Raw genomic sequence first — 18,968 nt, forward strand, 5'->3', positions numbered from 1 at the left:
TCCTCGATTTCTCAACATATCATACCGATGCGGTATTTGTTCATACAACAGGGAATTCTTAAGAAGAATACTCCGAAGGTTTCACCGTTCCAACAAAAAGAAAGGAAGTGTCAAAGAGTGTCAGCTACTTACAAGCGAGGCTAGATTCCGATTCAACAAATTACCCTCTAACGTTCAAAATATCTCCGAAAATCGAAATTGTTCAAAGTCAAAACTCAACTCGGAACTTGATCAGCTAAAGAAGATATCCAGATATCTGCGTAATGGCTGTCCAGAAGATTTTATTGATGGTGGATGCATTGAGGGAAAATTAGCAAGCCTTTCGACTGAAATAACGTTTGGTGCACAAAAGACCCATGGGTAGGTAACATTTTCCTTCGATATGAAAGCCAGATTGGACAGGCCATCGCAAGATGTTTCTTTGTTGTCAATCCTCGTATTGTTTACGCTACAAGGAGAGCCTATCCATTCATTCAAAAGGATTGTGTTCCTACCACCTCACCTAAAAGAGTTTAGAATTTATGAATCTACCTGGGTATTTAGAACGTACAACCAATGTTGCTGTGGATGGGGGCTCAGAGGGCTCCTTGTTAAAATTAAGAGGGATTTTGGGATAGGGCTCTCCTTTAGTCGCCCCAAGTCCATCCCTACCCACGTACCTATATGCTCCCACACACAGCTCAGGTGCCCACCCCCTTCTTCAACCAATTAAGCCCTTCCCTTCCATATTCAGCCCAGTCCAGCCCTGCCCATTCCCACGCACTTAATTCACATACCCCTATACACACGTGCGGTCCCTAACAATCCCTTCTCCTCACCCCCTTCAATACCAGCGCCCAGCCCTTTCTACTCCTACATACTCTCTCAAATTTTTCCACACACTATTAGGCACCCACATACCCTTCCCCAAAGCTATTGAGCCCTTCCCTTCCATATCCACGCCCAGGCCTGCCCATTTTCACCAACTTAATCCATACAAACCCATTTCCACATCAGGTACCCTACTTCTTCCTTTTCCCAACCCATTTGACCCTTCCTTTTCATAGCAAAGCCCAGCCACGACCAATGTAACGTTCTGCCTTTGTATACAGGCTATACACCTTACCCTTCCCACTTCTCCCAGCCCTTTGTTCCCAGAGCCACGCCCAACCTTGCCTGTACACACCTACTCCATTCAGGTGCCTCTATACACTCTACAATACTTTAATAAGCACTCTATGTCGATTGCTACTTCTTGTTGATGTTGATAGCTATAACATATATTTTTTATCTGTATTTCCTTACGTTTGCAACCGTGATCCTGGACGCAGGATTGCGAGCGGCGCCTACAAGAAATGGACATACCGACTAATGATAATGAGACATACCTGGCTAATGAGTTGTTGTTTTATCATTTTGTACCCTATTCAAGCTAATTGCTTCAAATATACAAGCACACACAAACATCCCCCATCTGAGTTTGAGGCTGTAACCAGATGGTAGTGACTACTCCTTTTTTCTCATTTTTCCATTTTAGATTTACACCTTTATTTTCACATCATTTTTTATGGGTTTTTTACCTTCTTTGTCTATAAAAACAACGACAATATAAGAGCACCTTCGGAGGACTCCATATTCTTGCGTGGAACCATAGGGCTCCAAAGGCGAATGACCTTGAAAGAGATTAGGAGAATAGGACATTAGGAGAATAGGACTTAATTCTTACGAAAATTAAATAGTTTTGAAAAATTTTATCTCTGGAATTGGATGGCAATTTCTTTTCAATCTTGTTGTCTCCGTGAATATCTCGAATGATTTCATCCACCCAATAGAGAACTTTTAACACAAATGCAAGTATAAATGGTGTGACCATTGGTGTAGTCCTGGGTGTGGCTTCTAGGAACTGCCGACAGCACCGCACAGCCAAAAGATTAGGGGATAGGGAAACAGAGGTTTTGAATAGCAGAGTTTTTACAAATACACCCTCCCACTACATAAAATTCAATAAAAACAAAACGTAGTTAATTCAAGGCTTCGAGTACTTAAAAACGAAGTTTTGTCACGAGATAACATTGGAAACGTCAACGTTATTCGAGATCTTTTTTATTATATTTTGAAAATAACCCAGATTATATAGGATAAGGCCAAGAGAAAGGAAATATTTGAATTCTTTGCAGCAGTTAAAGAGGATGAAAATGCCCAATCTGCTAGCAAATAAAGTGACAGAACTTGATGATAACGATGATATGGTTGACGAAAACAATGAAAAAAATTTTAAAATGTTAATTCAAGAAGGACATAAAGCTGAAGCTATTGATCTCCCCTATCGTGGTTTTCTCTAGAAAAAAATTCATCATAGGTATATGTCAATTTGCCTTGCTCTTTTTTTAGTACTATTTGGCCAAGAAGTGATGTATATTCAGTTATTGGAATCCCCTTTATTCATAACTCCCGTCCCGATTAGTCCCGATATGAAGACTCCTGAAGAAAACCCACCCAATTAAGTTGTGTAGGTAATATCATAGGCGTACGGAACGGAGATTCAGGCTGCTGATTTTTTTGGGCAAAAATCGGGCATGAGCCTTCTTTAAAGACAAAAAGTTTCAGAAAAACTACATTTCGGATATGTTTATAAATCTCTGAGATGAGTAAAGTGGCCGTTATCGTGAGCGCTTTCAGGAGTAATGGAATAAGGTTGAAGAAACCAGTTAGGTGAAAGCGGCAAGAGCACCAACAGCGCAAATAGTGCTTGCTTTGCTTGAGGATTGTCGAAGAATTAAAAGAAAGCAGCTATTATGCTGTGATAATTGATGGAACATCTGATTTTAGTCAGCACGAACAAATGTCAGTTGATCAGTTTTGCACTGAATTGTGTCAGAAAGGAATTTTTCGTTTAATTTTACAAACTCAGTTTTCAGCAATTGTACAAATTGATTAAAGACTAGGTTTGATATCTTTACACGTAGTTTGAAACAAGCCATCGACATTTGACAAGGGCAAGGCACATTGATGCGGTCCCGAGGTATTTTTTTGAAATAGATGCCTTTTTATTTGTATAAGATTTTCTTCGATAGAAAACGCCTCTTGTATAGAAAACACCTTTTTTCCACCTCAACTGCCTCTCAAAAGAAATTCACGTTGGCAAATGCACATCTAGAAGGTCAGCTTCTGGCGCTTCAGAAAATATAACACTCGACAATCCAAATGTACTTTTAGACTAGGTGATTAGAGTTTAAAAATCAAGAAGTATGACGGTATCGCTTTATTCAAAATTGAATTCACTGGCCAAAAATTGACACTTGAGATATCTAAAAATCATAGTCACATTCATGATTCTATCCCGATTTTCAACAGTTTGTTATCATCTTCTGGCAAGGTATGTCCTGCTGCAAGGATGCAAGAAAAATGCATCAATTTCTGGTAACAGTGTCTAAGTAACTTTTTTTAGATATATTTCACCGGCTACTATTTTCTATTTTATAGTTTATTTTTAAATACCAAATATATTTATCATGCGATATTTTGTTCAACGCAGAGTCCATATTGAGTAGCAAGCACAACGTGAGATTTCTCTAAAGCAGACGACTGATACAACAGAGACACAGTCCTTGGTCAAGATGTATTCTGGTGGTTTACCTGTACAAGACATAGATAGATTGAAATCTTGGACAAAATTACATGTCCCTTGGACATTGTAGGCTACTGGGTTTTGCCCGTTAACATCGGCTTTATCGTTAATCTAAATATAAGAATTTCTTATTAACTAGTATGATTTGACAAGTTACAAGCCTTCTCAAAGTTGTAAACCCTATTCTCGATGGACGTGAATTAAAAAAGGAAGGAAGAACATTTTAAACTCACAGGGAAATAAATGGTCAACAGCATCTGATGATAATCTTAAAAACTGCTTATTGTGTGAAATGAAAAAAATACCTCAAAACGTTTGAATCGAAATTGTGCAGCACCGAATCAACAACAAAATATTTCTTTGCCAATCAGCTCACAAATATGCAGATTTAAACACTATTTAAAATGTAGCCAAAAAAATTTAGAACTCACAAACAGATATTTTATTGGGTTAAATATCCTGCGATCAAATTAAATGAAGAAATCTAAAGTAGAATTATTGGAAGAATCACTCAGTTAAATAAAACACACAGTATTTTACTCTACATTTCATCCTTTAAAAAAGCATTATGCCAACTTTCACGGTGTTATCATTGGCCAGACAAGAAACTGAATCTGACCATAAATCTGTCAACAATATAATATAAAGTTAACAATATTTATAAAGATATAATACAACAAATGAAGTAAAGAATGTACAAACACAAAAACGCGTGATGAGATTGATGAGTGATGAGAAACTGTAAGGAAAATGAGGAAGAATTGTCACCGAGTATCAACTGAATGGTGGTTTGATTAGCCATCTAGAATATTTAGTAATTAAGCCAAGAATAAATATATGCAATATCTTCCCAATGCTAGCCGGAGTGTCGGAGAAAAACCCAGTTTACTAAACTTAAGTATTCATGGACAAAATCTTAATATCAACACTTGTATCCTTCGTGCATTGCCCAAAATGCTCCTTGGTCTACCAGGATATCAATCTTGACCACAAATGCAACATATCTACGTAAAAAAACCTTTTGGCGTGAAAACAAATAGCTTCTTGGTAATGATGGAAAGAAAGAAAGGCGTTTGTTCTCGGCATAAACTCTTTCTCAGCATTATCTAGGAAAATACAGAAGCATCAAATTTACAGAAGTAAAATAGCGTTCCCTTGCTACAAACTCTTTCATGTTCATGTGGCAAAGGTGGCAATCTATATCAATGATATCCAGTAACATGTGCATTTTACGGATGGTAACCCATTACAAACCCATTACAGATAAATGCCATCTTTCGGATGCCATCACCTCTAAGTCAGATCCTGCGTCAGCACCTCTAAAGCTACAATGCTTAGGAGCAAAGCATTTGACCGTAGCGTGAAGCAATGAGCATTGGCTGTGGTTCCTGCTTATGCTACCTTGCTCGTCTTTTTTTCATTCTGGCGGAGCACGTTGGGCAGTACCACTTTCCTTCTGGGGCTTCCGTCAAACCAACACAGCCGTAATGAAACCATTCGATGGGACACTGAAAAGAGACGACCACAAAGTTAAATAGGTATCTCAGGAACATTAGCGAACATGCAAGGAAAGGTGGAGGATACCACTAGACCTATCAGGGCGTTTTCAAAAAGCGAAAATAAGGCCAGTTTAAGTGTACCGAGGCTCTGATCTCTCGATATGCTTTGTAGTTATGACAAAACGATGGCTTGATATGTTTGGTAAAAAAATGGAGGAAACTAGTGAGGCGATCGTATTGCAAACAATGTCTGTCTATGCTTCTGCGAGTCTTTTAGGCTAAAATCGACGCGTTTACTATGTCTTATGGGCAGGCAGAAAACAGTCATTCCACGAAGCCAAAGTGTTGTCCTTTCTTGATAGGCATTTCTCTCTGTTTTCCTAAATTTTAAATACACGTACCTCTGGGTTGTCACATCCAACCATTTCACCATAAGAAACCTAAAGCAACAAACAGGCGATTACAACAAAGTTGACGTGAAAACCTTTTTACACAAGAGCCATAAAATAAAAGCAAATACATTCAGTTTATACAAGAGCTTTCGTTTTATCGTTTTAGGGTAGCTATATCTACGGCTCCTATACATACAATTTAGATACCTAAAGCATTATTTCTTTGCTTAAGACCAATAAACCATCATGATGCTAAAAAGATGTTTTGTTTATTTTATCAGCGATATGAAATTGGAAAAAAGTGCAGATATCAATGCTTCTAAAACCAAAATTAAATGATTGTAGAAGTAACTTTTTATTCAAGAACAACATTTCAAAATGGCAGCATTTTCAGAAGAAGGTCATTCTCAAAGACGATCATTTTCAATGAAGAGCATTTTCGAAGAAGATCACTTTCAATGAAGAGCATTTACAAATAAGTTATACAAAAGAATTTTCAATGAAGATTATAGAAGTAGCTTTTTATTTAAAAACAAAATTTCCAAATGGCAGCATTTTCAGAAGAAAATCTATTTCACAGAACAGCATTTTCGAAGAAGATCACTTTCAAAAAAGAGCAAGTTCCAAAAAAAGTATATTCAAACATGGAATTTTCAAAAAAGGTCATTAAAATAAAAAAGATTACACAGCATGCTGAATACATTTACCTGGTTACAAAGGCAATATCGTGGCTCATTTGGTTCAGGAACCCAGTCGACTGATGAGCCCATAGGCAGCTCTTCCACTACAGGTACCACTGGTGTTGCGACTGACGAAGTGTGCACTTGCCTGCTGTTCCTAGAAGAAATGTTTTTGTTTGAAAATCATTCATCAATATACCCAAAACAATGACAGGGCAAGTTTTCTAATTTTGTCATTTGTTCATTTGTCTCAGACATTCTTGCAAAAGGCAATTAACATAAAGATACACGTTCATGGAAAGAAATTCAAATAAAAACATATTAATAACAACTTACAAATCCAGATCACTATCAGTTACGCTATGTCGACACCCTCAAAGCTCCTGCCTTGCAAAAGAAATGACAGAGAGCATTTGTTATAGCATTGGGTGAGAAAAATGTATGGTTTGTTACCTTTTCCTGCTTTTCTGGCTACCACTTGTGGCCTGGGCCGGAGTGTTCAGGTCCAAAGCAGCTTTTGGTGAAATTGCTGAAGATGATTGGTATCGGTTCGGATTTAAAACGTCAGCATAGTTTTGGCTCCTGTGCAGCGCTGGGGACACCGTACCCAGAAGACTCTGAAGACTGTTGCCTTTTGAAATAATCATAAGAATGACTTTAAATGACAACTGAAGAACTAAAGTATAAAGAAAGCAAAAGGCTGTCAGGTTTATGCAAAAACTAGTTACAAAAATTATAAACACAGTAACCATGAGTATGGAAATACGAAAATAGCATTGCGTTATTTGATTTCTAGAGATATATTAAAGCCACATGGTAGCTGTTCTATTATTGCAGTCTTTAAACATTAAATTGGCGAATTCAGAAAGCGTAACTCATACTGTTGTAAGCCTTTTAGGGGTTTGAAGAAAATAAACTGATTTTTTTTCAGCGAGGTTTATCCTCTAATACAATACTAGTCCTATGTTCTTGTACATTTTTTTGCAAAAATCTGTTTGGGAAAACGAGGAATTACGTGCGAAAGACAGATTCATGGACACTACGGAAGTGACTTCCTTACTCAATTGTTCCGCCTTCATTGCTGTCGCCACACTTGCTTTCAAGCTGGCTTGCTGCCCTCTTCTACCTTGGTTTTGCTGATATGTTGAAGTAACAGCCTGCGCAGCAGCCGCAGCAATTGCAGCTGAGCCAGCCCCAACGTGACCTGAAATGTTGAAGGAAGATCTGAACATTCTTGTGGCTTCATCTGAATTATCATGACATTATCTGAAAAAGCAACTTGCCTCAACACACAACACATTCAAACTCTAAAAAAGTTCTGCTCTTGCTATTGGCATTACGGACCTGTTAAACAACTAAAGGAAGGGCACCTTTAAAACATTGCAAAGGGAACTGTGAACTCCGTACAAAGTGGTTATCAAATAAATTTACTACGTTTCATTTGAAATGGTAGTTTATGATCCTATTCAAAGCAGAAGGAATGACACTATTGTTTGCTTCCATTAAAAGAGCTAGCACGCGGTGCATGTGCCGAGCCAGATATGGGACATTAGTTTGGAAGTCCCAAATCACGCAAACTGACTTTCTATGACTTTCTATGTCTCTCTTGAAATTAAACGTTCATCTTCAACATACGGTCGCGTGAAATGTGGTGATTGCAATAATACAGTCACTTGATCATACCTGGCAGGCAACCTCCTATAAATCTTTAAAATCCTTTTATGATACCTTTAAAAATTTTAAAACATAAGCGAACCTGAGCTGAACTCACCGAGAGTATAGGATAAAGAGCCTGATGAAGTGGGATAGTCATGGACAATTGTCTGTGGTGAAGATGGCAACGAATTATAAACAGGCTGCATGGGACTGGCAGCAGGAAGTTCTCGAGATGTCGGTGCGAAGCCATTCAAGGTCGAGTACCGGTCAGTGTCATGCTTCTTTTCTGTTTCAAGGGAATTTTAACAATATAAAAAGATAAGTTGTGAAATTGTTATGTTAAAAATCCTGTAAAACAAACGTAGATTGATAGCAAAGCAAATTGATGGGCATGAATTTGCCTGGAATGCACAAGTAAGCATCGACACCAGGATTGTATGCAACTGCTTAAGGTAAGGGAACATGAAGAAAATTGCCAGCAGCGGACCTCCAGACGGACAAGAGAGAAATTTATTTGACATTAAATCAGGAAATTAATGCATATAATACAATACAGAAGAAGAGCTTAATAAATTTGTAAGCTCACTAGACAAGTAGAAAATGTTTAGTAAAACGAATAAGTAAATCATGTGAAATAGAGCTTTTCGTGACTACCTAAAGCTGTTAATACAGCAGCGAGTCTTAAAAGATCCTCAAACAAGCCTCAAACTCAACTTACTCTCGTGACCATCGCTGTGTTGGTACGGGGAAGCATAATCGAAGCTGTCTGTCGGCGTCTCATCGTACATCATTGAGCCTTAGAAAGCAAATAATTTGCAAGTCAGTCGTCTAACAAGAGGTATAACAAATATCAAAGCGACTATTACCGGAAGAAAGTATATCTCACTCAAAGTGGTAAAAACTTATTAAAAACAGATAACAAATTAAGAAAATCTTCAAACAATAGTAAAAAACACGTGTAACAGTATGAGACATTAGCATAAAGCAAGAAAACGATAAGGCGGATATCTATGATAGAAAGCATGCAAATCTGGTGAACCAAAGTTGGCAGCTTTCATTTTTTACGACGTATAATAAGATTCAAGGACCCATAAGCGAACATTTTTAGAAAAAGATGCCGTGAATAGCTCAAATATGAATAAGAACCTGGAAGTATTCCAAGAAAATCCAAATACATTTAGGAATAGAGGTAAAACAAGCAGAATCTATATTTACGTTTTTCTAAGATTTCTGTTATCCCAGCACAGTCGGCTTCTAATTCCATTTTGAATTTTACAAGCTCTTGATCAAGTTTTCTTAGATGCCTGTCGACCTAAAGTAAGGTATTAGAATTTTCTGCATATTGTCTTTGAATAAACTTATAACATCAAATAGCACCCAAAATATCAAATAGATGAAACAGCATTAACACAGACTGGGAGTAATAACAAACTGAGATACCTTTATGGAAAGAAGGTTAGCTTAGGTTAAACGTTAATGTAGAAAAAAACTGAAAATATTCACCCTTTATATGGATAAATAACATTATAAAAAATTCAAAACATTGTAATTTGCTACAAATAGAACCTTCATGCTTGCCACTGACCAAAAACGACTGCAATATCAAAACCATGTTTTGCTGTAATGCCACGTCTCATCCTCTTGACAATTTTCCTAATTACTTAATTATATTAATCAATACATAACAAGACAAAATGTAATTAAATGCATTGAGAATAAACTTACTAAGTCAAATATTTGGGACGCCATAGTAACTTTTTCATCTGCATCTTCAACTGCCTTGTCATAACTCTACAAGAAAAACAAAGTCAACTATTGAAACAATTGAAATAAGTTTTCATAAGAAATAATTGCTTTCTACATAAAACCTTTCTCTCAGGAAACATTACTGACCATTTCCTGGGAAAGAAAAAGTGCCCAAAAGCATTGCTAAAGAGAATAAATTAAGTTTCACATGAGGTTGCTTCATCATTATTCACTTGAGTTGTTAGAGTGGTGAATTTGAAAGAAATAGAAACTTTGAAAACTACAAAATTGTTATCAATAAAGGCACTTAAGGCTAAAAAAAGAAATTTCAAATATTTGGAGATAAAAAGCCAACAGTAAACACAAATCAGTAAATTTGTTGAAAAAAACACCATTAGAATTTATTTTCTTACTTGGGAATGAAATACAAATACAAAATGAAGGGCAAGAACCTCCTTCAGAAAAAAATGTTATAGAAATCAGAAGGTCAGTCATGAGGCTAGGTTCCAACAATCATCATAAAATTGGTATCATTCACCTCTTTAATTTTTAAAAACTCTTGTTTACGTGCTTCCGGTTTGGCATCCTTGGCTTCGGTGAAGAATGTTTGAACCTTGCCATCCATTGTATCAATTGTATCTGCAAAATGTTCACAAAAAATGAGTTTGTTATATTATGGGTATGTGCATGGCTGCATACATGTGTATGTTGAGAATTAAGAGGTAATTTCAAATAAAAAATTACTATAGAATAGCTTAAAATTGGAAATTCTGGCATTGTTAAACAGCAATGTGTGGATTGAAACAAATAAGGCTACAAAACAAGGAAATCAAATATATAATAATAATATCTACACTACTGATGTAGTAGTTCATTTCAAATCCCCATAAAACAGGCATTCACTGACAGTTACGAAGAAAGCAAGACAAAATCAAGTACATACTTTGAACTTTTAAGTCCAGTTCTCGCATTTCAGTAAATCGGTCCCTTAAATCTTGAGGCAGTTGCTCTATCACTTAAGAAAACACTCAGTTACAACCCATGTACAGACACAGAAAAATATTCAGTCATTCAGCAAAAATCAACATTTCTGTAAACAAAGAAGATTTAAAACCAAGGACCAATGACAGCATTCCCTGAAGAAATTGAGTTTGATCTAAAAAACACTGTAAAAACAAAAGGTTATCTTCTAGTCTTAACCTAATTATGCTGTTGAACTATTAATGGCCATTGCTCTAATGCTGATTGGAACAAGGATTATCTTCTTTTTAAACAAAAACTAGCACAAGAAGCAAAGAAATTCAGTGTATACCATAATCACAAAAGTTTTTAGACGTAAATTGTGGTCTAGAAAATATTTTATCTTATGGCTAAATACAGATAATATACAAACTTAAACATATTGTTGATAAAGCATGCTGTCAATTATTCAGCAAAAAAAACTATAAATTACATTATTGCTGCCAAAAGCTTGTTTAAGGATCTTCAAAATTTCCCTAAATGCTCACATTAGACTTTCAGAAGTAAATCTCAGAATGAGAAAAAACAGTAGGTGATTGCTTTATAACTGGGACTGGGCTAGGACATCATGCAGATGATCAGGATGGAAGTATTATAGGACTTATCAGGAGAAACTATGATTGGAACTAAGGATTATCTTCTTTGATTGATACAAAAAACAGTATTTTTTTAAACAAAAACTAGCACAAGAAGCAAAGAAGATAACTTTCAATCACATGCTCAACTTTGATTCTAATTCTGACATGTCCAAAAAAACCTTAGAAAAAGACAGATACAAAGATTTTGCAGATTTGGCCTGTGTGATTAAAAAAATCAGGAGTAATTTAGGCAGAGATAGAAGATTAAACAATAAGATATTTTCAAACAATTTGATAACTTTTGCTGAGAAGAAATCATGTGAGATAACATGAGCAACAAAATTGGATTGGTAGGCATTGTTGTCAGAAAGAAATTCTGTTCATTGGCTGCATTTAGTTGATTCCTGTTCAGTACTCTATTACTAAGGAAATAAATAAAAAAAATTCATGACAGGGGAGGCCTATATTCCATGCCAGACCTTGGTAAACAGTAGTTCATAGAATTAATTAATCATCAATTGTATTTTTTGAAGGTACTTTCACTTCTGTTCACATAGCTTCTTCCACTATCACATCACCATTTGCTTAATGCTATTATTCAAAATTTTGTCTCTCAATGTTTTTCTGTAATTGATGTAATTGAAAACTCTTTGAGCAGTTGACTTAAACATTGTGTAAACTCCACAAGTTATTGCTTATCAAAGCAGCCATTCACAATGTTAGTATGCAACTCTGTTATAACATTTGTTTATAAATAAAAAAGCTTTTGTCCTGATAAAACACCTTAAAATTCCTTGTTCAAAGAATATATGTGCTAAAGAAGTATTAATAATTGAATGCATCATTTTGTACAACAAATTTGGAAAATACCCTTTTTGAATAAGTGAAGAAATAAATTGTTTGAGAAGATAAAACTTCAATGGAAATTTGGGAAAATTTTGGGGTCTTGACAAGATTGTTTACTGAAATATTTAAAATTACCATGGCCTGTTGAAGCAATTGTTTTGTGTTTTAAAGATAACCTTAAAGGACAAGTGACACGCTTTTGGCACCAAATTTTTTTCTTCTTTTAACTTAAAGTAAAATGCTGTATGAGAGCGTTGTTGAAATATTTTTCCTTTCTGATTTCATTTTCCTACTTAAAAACCCTTTTCAAGTTATGGCGGGAAATGAATCACGTGACACCGTGATGTAGATTGTGGTAATTTGTTATTGCTGCTACTGGTATACAGTGCAATATTAATGTTTACAACACGCTTCTAAACGAATTCAGTTCGTCTGGACCTGTTGCGTCGTGTTTCGTAAACTTTCTATTAATTACAGGAAAATTCCGAGTTATCACAATGTACGTCATAGGGTCACGTGATAAAAAGCAAAATAGTGTCCCCTGCGCCCCCTGATTAGAATTTTTTGTTGTAAACCAGGAAAAACTTACTTCTAAAAGATGATCTATAAGTTAATGAAAAGAAAAGATAGGGTGAAAAGTGTGTCACTTGTCGTTTAAGGCAATACTTTTATTCTGTGTGCACAATTGACAGCTTTGGTGACTTGAGCCCTATCTGGCATGTCCTATTGAAAGGCCTGATATCTGTTTTGTATATTTCTTGATGTGAGACATAACTGCTTTGGTGTATGGAAGGACGCACTCGTTTCATATGGACAATCACTGATGCCCTTGTTAAGGCCTTCCCAGAATCATTCATATGACTAAAGACTTATAAGACTTACGAAAGTACTGAGAAGAGCACTTTAAGATAAAGTTTTGAGAAGTGAACTTATAAAAGTACATTGAATGCCCACCCAGCTGATGGTTCAAATTACTACTGACACAATAATCGCTTAACATATGACTTGATTAGAATTATTTCTCTGGCAATGATATTCATCTTAATCCCTTACATGTTCTAAGGTTATCACAATAAAGCCCTAATTCAGGCCTTTCATTGAGCCAAATGAAGGTGCTCCATAAAGCAAGCGTTTTCAATTTTCATCCTCGTTTGAAAAGGATAAGGAAACAAATCAGAGACATTTCATCATTACTTTCCTGCAGGCCTCTCTGGGAAAAAACAGCACGCAGGCTAAAAAAGACCCCTGGTGGACATTTTGCGTGGGCTATTCAGCCCTTGCAGAATTTGTTGTTTATCTACTTCTATTTGGGTATAGACAAAGAAAAAATTATATTACCTTGCCTACTTGTAAGCATGATTTACCTTAAGAAGACAGTTGTTTTGTGCGCAAACTACTCCTTACAATGACAAAAGGGATATCTTGTTTTTTTGCAAGATGGAAAAGTTTTGTTTAGAAAGACAGAGTTATTGAGTAGGATCCAACAAAACTCATCTTTATTCAAAAAATATAGAGCAATTAAAAATAAAGAGCAATAAAGTATTATTTAAAGAGTAAGATAAAGTTGATTTGCCTTAAAAATTCAAGAAAATATAACTAACAAACACTTAATTTCTATAAGAAATGAAGGTTGACGTTAGTACTCCAGTTTCTTAACGGCACAGAAAAATCCAATACCTATTCTTTCTTAAGTGTATCTTAACCTGAAAATAGCACAGAAGAGTGGAAACATTTCGTACTGAGACTTTTTTTGTCCCTCACCCTCAAAGTATGTATGTTGGTTAATGTCAAAAAGTGAGCAGAAATTTACAGAAGTGGATAGTAATTAATGCGGGAGATTGGAAAGTGTGAATGATTGGTTCTCTGTTATTAACCAATCTCAATCGCTTATCTCTTACCTAGTTGGAGAGTCCAAGAGGAAAAACAAATTTTGCTTCGAGAAATGCAGTTTTTTTCAAGTTTTTTCGATTGCCCAGTAAGATTTTCTTATGTAACAATTCTATCTGATATTTTACCCTATCTGTTGTTCCTTGCGTGCACAAGCATTTCCTATCCCATTGCAAGTTTTAGCAGGTAATACTATAGTTTGCTAACATTGGTTGTCAAGGGAAACTGAAATTTCCTTGTTATAATGATATTTATCAAAACCGTCTATCTTTTTGACTCAGCGTTATACATAGATACCCTGGTATATAGCAGTAAGTAGTTAAATTACTGGGGAGTGCGATGAAGTGGATTGAATGAGAATGTTGTTATAAACAACTGCGCAGGCAGAAAAGAGCCCTCGCAAATTTTTTTTGTGTGGGGTTTGCGCTGGAGCGGGCTATAGCCCATGTCTCCGGGAAAGGCCTGACTTCCTGGTATAACCAGTGAAAATGGTGGAAGATTTGTGCCAATGCGTGGTATTCAAAACACAGCTCTGAATGGCGTTGGTTGCTCTTTGAGCCACAAAATCTGTGTTAATTTTTATTGAAGCCTTAATAAATCATTATACATCTCTCTTGCCATCAAATTAGCAAATATGATTGACTATAGAAGGTTTCCGCATTTCCAGCATTTTCAATTTTCACTTTTCCGTGTGTTCTAGGTTTTCAACCTGGCCAAAATAAATTGACCTAGCTAGAAGACAAAACTGATAGCATACTGCTGCAAAGTGAGTGTGCTGAAATAAATATGTGCCTTTTGCTAAATATCAAATTAATTGTCTACTCTTTCTTAAAACAATGCAAGGTTTTATGTCATCAGATGGCTTACACAAAGCTAAAGGAAATACTTGAAATTAATCTTCTTTAGTTTTGTGTTAGATTCTGTTTAAAAAGTCTTTGAAAATACAATAAAAATTCTATAAATTCGTTTTATAGTAGGACAGGCAATAATCACATACTACCTTGATATAGAAAGTAAAATCAAAGCTGATAATTCTAGTAGAAAACTTTTGAACCCCACCAACTTAGAATTAATTAAAAAATTATTGGCTATTGAGAAACTATACTAGATTCACAACCTTTGATTCAACAAATCTGTGACAGACAAAGCCTTTTGCTAATTTTTGAGGCTGGGGTAATTTCTCCCATGGGAGGGTTCTGGCAGAAGAAAACTAAGGGAGGGAAAAGCAGCAGAATACAACATAGTTAATATCTAGCCATCAGACTCTTTTATCTTAATTCTGGTTTAATAACTGGCATTTTATAAGCCCTTTATGTATAGTACTGTAGGGTATGAGACCTCATTCATCAAGTACTGCAGAATTCTGTCATCTGAGACTCAATAAGGTTCAAAACTGTTTGTCTATTGAAGATAAAAAAATAAAAAAAATTATCCCTGTATTAGATTCCTTTTTCTAGTGATATAGTGCTTCGTGGCCATTTAACCCCTGCAGCTATTTCAGTAGTTTCAAATGACATCAAACAAGCCAATGTTTTAAAAAGTATGAAAATTTATGACCTGTCATTAAAAGACAATTTGGCCATAATTTGGTTGGATGGAAAATTTGAGTGTGCGGGCAATATATTGCAGGCGCGCGACAAAGCTTCCAGTCTGGTTCAGGGGGTATGGCCTGGTTTTCATTGATTGGTTCTGTGAGTTTGCCTCCACTGGCATTGTACCCACATCTTTGGCAGACATTTTTCGTTTGTTCTAGCAATAGTTGGAACCCAGTCATTTACTGTGCCAGGTAATGTTAGTGATGCTATTTAACCTTTATGAGTACTAAAAATAATCTAAAAGCTTGCACTTTGTGTTAAGAGAATGCTAATTCTTTAGGAAGAACACCAGAGTTGTAACTTGGTGCTGTTTTCTTCATAGTTTTCAACTTTGATGAAAAAGAGGCTGACTGTCTACTATCAAGGCTAACAATGTTCAACATTAAAGAACTGATATTACGATAAAGAATGCGTTGCAAAATCATCAACTATTGGTAAAGACAACAAAAAGACAATACAAAAGCGAATACTTACATTCAAGGTAATCTTCTAAATAAAGCATCTCAGCTAGCACAATATTTATCTGGACTCTACAAAAGAGTTCTGGCCGCCATGACAGTTTAGTTCTTGAATTCGCGAAAAAGAGGTTGCCGAAAGCTCCATCGCATTGTCAGGCCCGCACACTGATCTAGATAGATCTAGATCAGGGGTCGGCAACCTTTATAAAACAGGGGGCCAAATTTGATTTCTGAAATGCATACCAGGGCCGCAACTCAAAATACAGTATAATTTTAACATATACCAATTCTACCGAACTGCTAATCTAATCAATAAAATTGTATTTATCGGAAAATTATCTGTAACGTGAAAGCTGTACGTAAATAAAAACATAGATGTGAAGTACATGTTCACTGGTCAGTATATTACAAGAAGCTAATGTGCAAGTTGGTGCTGCATGTCCTTGTCGAACTTCTCAATATTTGGCAGAATTTTTTATGTTGGCAGCCGCAAGTTGCCTTCAAGGTGCTGATCAATCATTCGAGATCGCAGTCGACTCTTCGCATACTTCATGTTTGAGAAGAGACTTTCGCAAAGGCAAGTACTGCCAAACATGCAGCACATCATCCACCATGGAGATACTCCATATAAAACTGGATGATATGAGTTTCCTTGTATTTCTGTTTCAATTCACTGGTACCCTGCAGCTCGATCAACTTCATTTGAAGATGGAAAATGAACTAGGTTCCCTTGATTTAGCTGTGTTTTCCAAAAATGTAGCATGACCAGGAACATGACAACATGCTCATACATGACATTAACAAATTGAACATGTCCTTGAAGCTTCTTGTTCAGCTTGTTCGAGTGACTAGTAATGACAACGAGGAATGCTAATCTAGACAAGACTCTAGGATCACTGAATCCGGGTCACTGAATCCGGGCCGACACTCGTGCATTGGGCCAAATTATTTACAGGTTAACAGGGGCCTTCCGGGCCACACAAAAGTACCTTGCGGGCCGCATGTGGCCCGCGGGCCGCGGGTTGCCGACCCCTGATCTAGATCAATCAGCTCATACATTACGGCAGTGGCGGAAATTGCGGGGCAATGGGGGGCATGTGCCCCTCCCAGATCTTGCTAAATTGTCAGTTAAGAAACGCTTTGGTCGGTAGATTATGTCATTTGTCGGCAAATTCGTTTGTTCTTGTGGCCATTGCCCCCGACTCGCCCCCCCCCCAACTGAAAAGCCACTGAGATACCGGGAACAACGCGGGTCCAAAAAGGATTTTAAATCAGGGTCTCACACCCATAGAAGTAGGAGGTGTTCACAACTGACTGGTATATTATAAGATTTTTTAAATTTCTAAATGGTTAATGTTTTTGGCCCACTGATCGATATATTCATTTGAAAGAAAAAGTTCTCAAGGGCGTTTGTGGTAGGAATTTTAAAGAGGATAATATTGGCGAGAAGAAGCAACAATTACCCCCACCCTTCTCCAAAAAACATGAAACGTTTCACATTTTCAGAAACTTTGGACTCTATGTGGACAGTAAAAACTGGAGATACACAAGTGGGTCCAGGCAGAGATGTAATGGTAAGGTATGAATATATAACGAGGGAAGCTTTCGGAAATCATGTGCCCCAAAATTTATTCAGGGCACAGAAGTCTGATTAACCCCACCGTGAAGTGTTATCTTGCATCAGATACCAATACGGTTTCCTGGGTACCATAACGGATATTCGATTATCTTAGGTACAATAACGGATATTCGATTATCTTAGGGTTTTTTACTTGGGACAAAGCCCCCGCCTCCTAGATATAGATATATGTTTTTCTTGCTCGCTATCTATGATTTGCGAACTTGAATAAACCTACTTCAGCATACTATTGCCAGTTTATTAAGAGCTTTACAGTTTTTCTAAGCCTTTCAGGGCCTCCGACGAAAGGGGCCAGGAGGGCCATGCCCCCACCTTTTTGAATAACATTAGAGCTTCTTTAAGAATATTTTGCTATGATTCCTAAAATCTCCCTTGCCCCCTTCCCCACTTTCCAACCGGCGTCGGAGCCCATGCCATTACTATTCGGATGTTCGGAAGACATTCAGAAAGCCAAAACATTTTCTAGTTTAGTTATCATTAGTTTCCATTTTACCATTAATGTATTTTTCTCCTACATTAAAGTTTACTTTGGTTCTACAACTTTTTGTAGCAAATCAAAACTTGTCACAGACTTTTTACAATCTTTTTACAACCCGATGAAACCCTTACTCTGAATTCTGAAGGACAAGTTTTTGCGATTGGCAGTTTTCTCTAAATATTGCGGGTTTAAAATTTGTGATTTAAGATTATAATATTGCCAACTTTGTAATTCCAATTTTTCAAAGTTCAGCCAAAAAAGAATACAGAGTTTTGGTTGTAATGCTAACGGCGCAGGGAGTTTTTACGGTTAATCGATTTAGAAAATTTTTGTCTCTTTATCTGACTCCGTTCTTTCCTTTTTCTCCAAGTCCTTCAAATAACTAATCCTTTTCTTTGTTCAACCCCTTTCTTTTTTCTTTGTTTTCTCTCTCTCTTTCTTCTTTTCTCTATTTTCTTTTCCTGCCTTCTGGACAAGCAAGATTTCTATTCTGCGTTCCACTGATCTCTGTGTGTGTGCTTCGCAGCTTCACACCCTTTCTCCACCGTTGCGCCAACAAAGCTTGCCTCATCCTGTTCACTTCAGACCTTTCCACTCCTAGGATCATCCATCATCAAAGCGTCTGTAAAATTTGAAAAAGGCTCGCCATTACTTTTTCATTTTTTAGCAATCTTCAAAATATTAGTTGTCTGTATCAATTTATCTTCATTCCAGTAAACAAGTCTACTTCGGAGAGTGGCTACAGCGGGTAGTCTCTTATGTGGGAATAAGACTTTGAAGGAAATCCCATTTGTCTGTTCCTTGTTCTATTGCTTTGTTTGGGAAAGAATGCTTCTTTTGTTTTCTAATATATTCTTTTGTTGAATAGACTTTCATTAACAAAAGGA

General features: G+C 36.5%; 1 protein-coding gene across 1 annotated transcript; it reads right to left on the minus strand.

Annotated features, from left to right (window-relative positions):
* Nucleotides 1-49: 49 nt before the first annotated feature.
* LOC135692481 (inhibitor of growth protein 3) lies at nucleotides 50-16,970 on the minus strand. The gene is made up of 12 exons (XM_065210617.2): nucleotides 15,981-16,970; nucleotides 10,524-10,595; nucleotides 10,119-10,219; nucleotides 9,560-9,625; nucleotides 9,050-9,146; nucleotides 8,553-8,630; nucleotides 7,950-8,120; nucleotides 7,239-7,382; nucleotides 6,632-6,809; nucleotides 6,206-6,335; nucleotides 5,508-5,546; nucleotides 50-5,115 (listed from the first exon to the last, which is right to left on the minus strand). The coding sequence occupies exons 1-12, from the start codon at nucleotides 16,006-16,008 to the stop codon at nucleotides 5,005-5,007; spliced, it is 1,215 nt and encodes a 404-aa protein (XP_065066689.1). The 5' UTR covers nucleotides 16,009-16,970; the 3' UTR covers nucleotides 50-5,004.
* Between the last annotated feature and the right edge of the window lie 1,998 nt (nucleotides 16,971-18,968).

The sequence above is a fragment of the Rhopilema esculentum genome, chromosome 3 (genome assembly GCF_057945365.1).
Source record: "Rhopilema esculentum isolate cy_ngs chromosome 3, ASM5794536v1, whole genome shotgun sequence".
NCBI lineage: Eukaryota > Metazoa > Cnidaria > Scyphozoa > Rhizostomeae > Rhizostomatidae > Rhopilema > Rhopilema esculentum.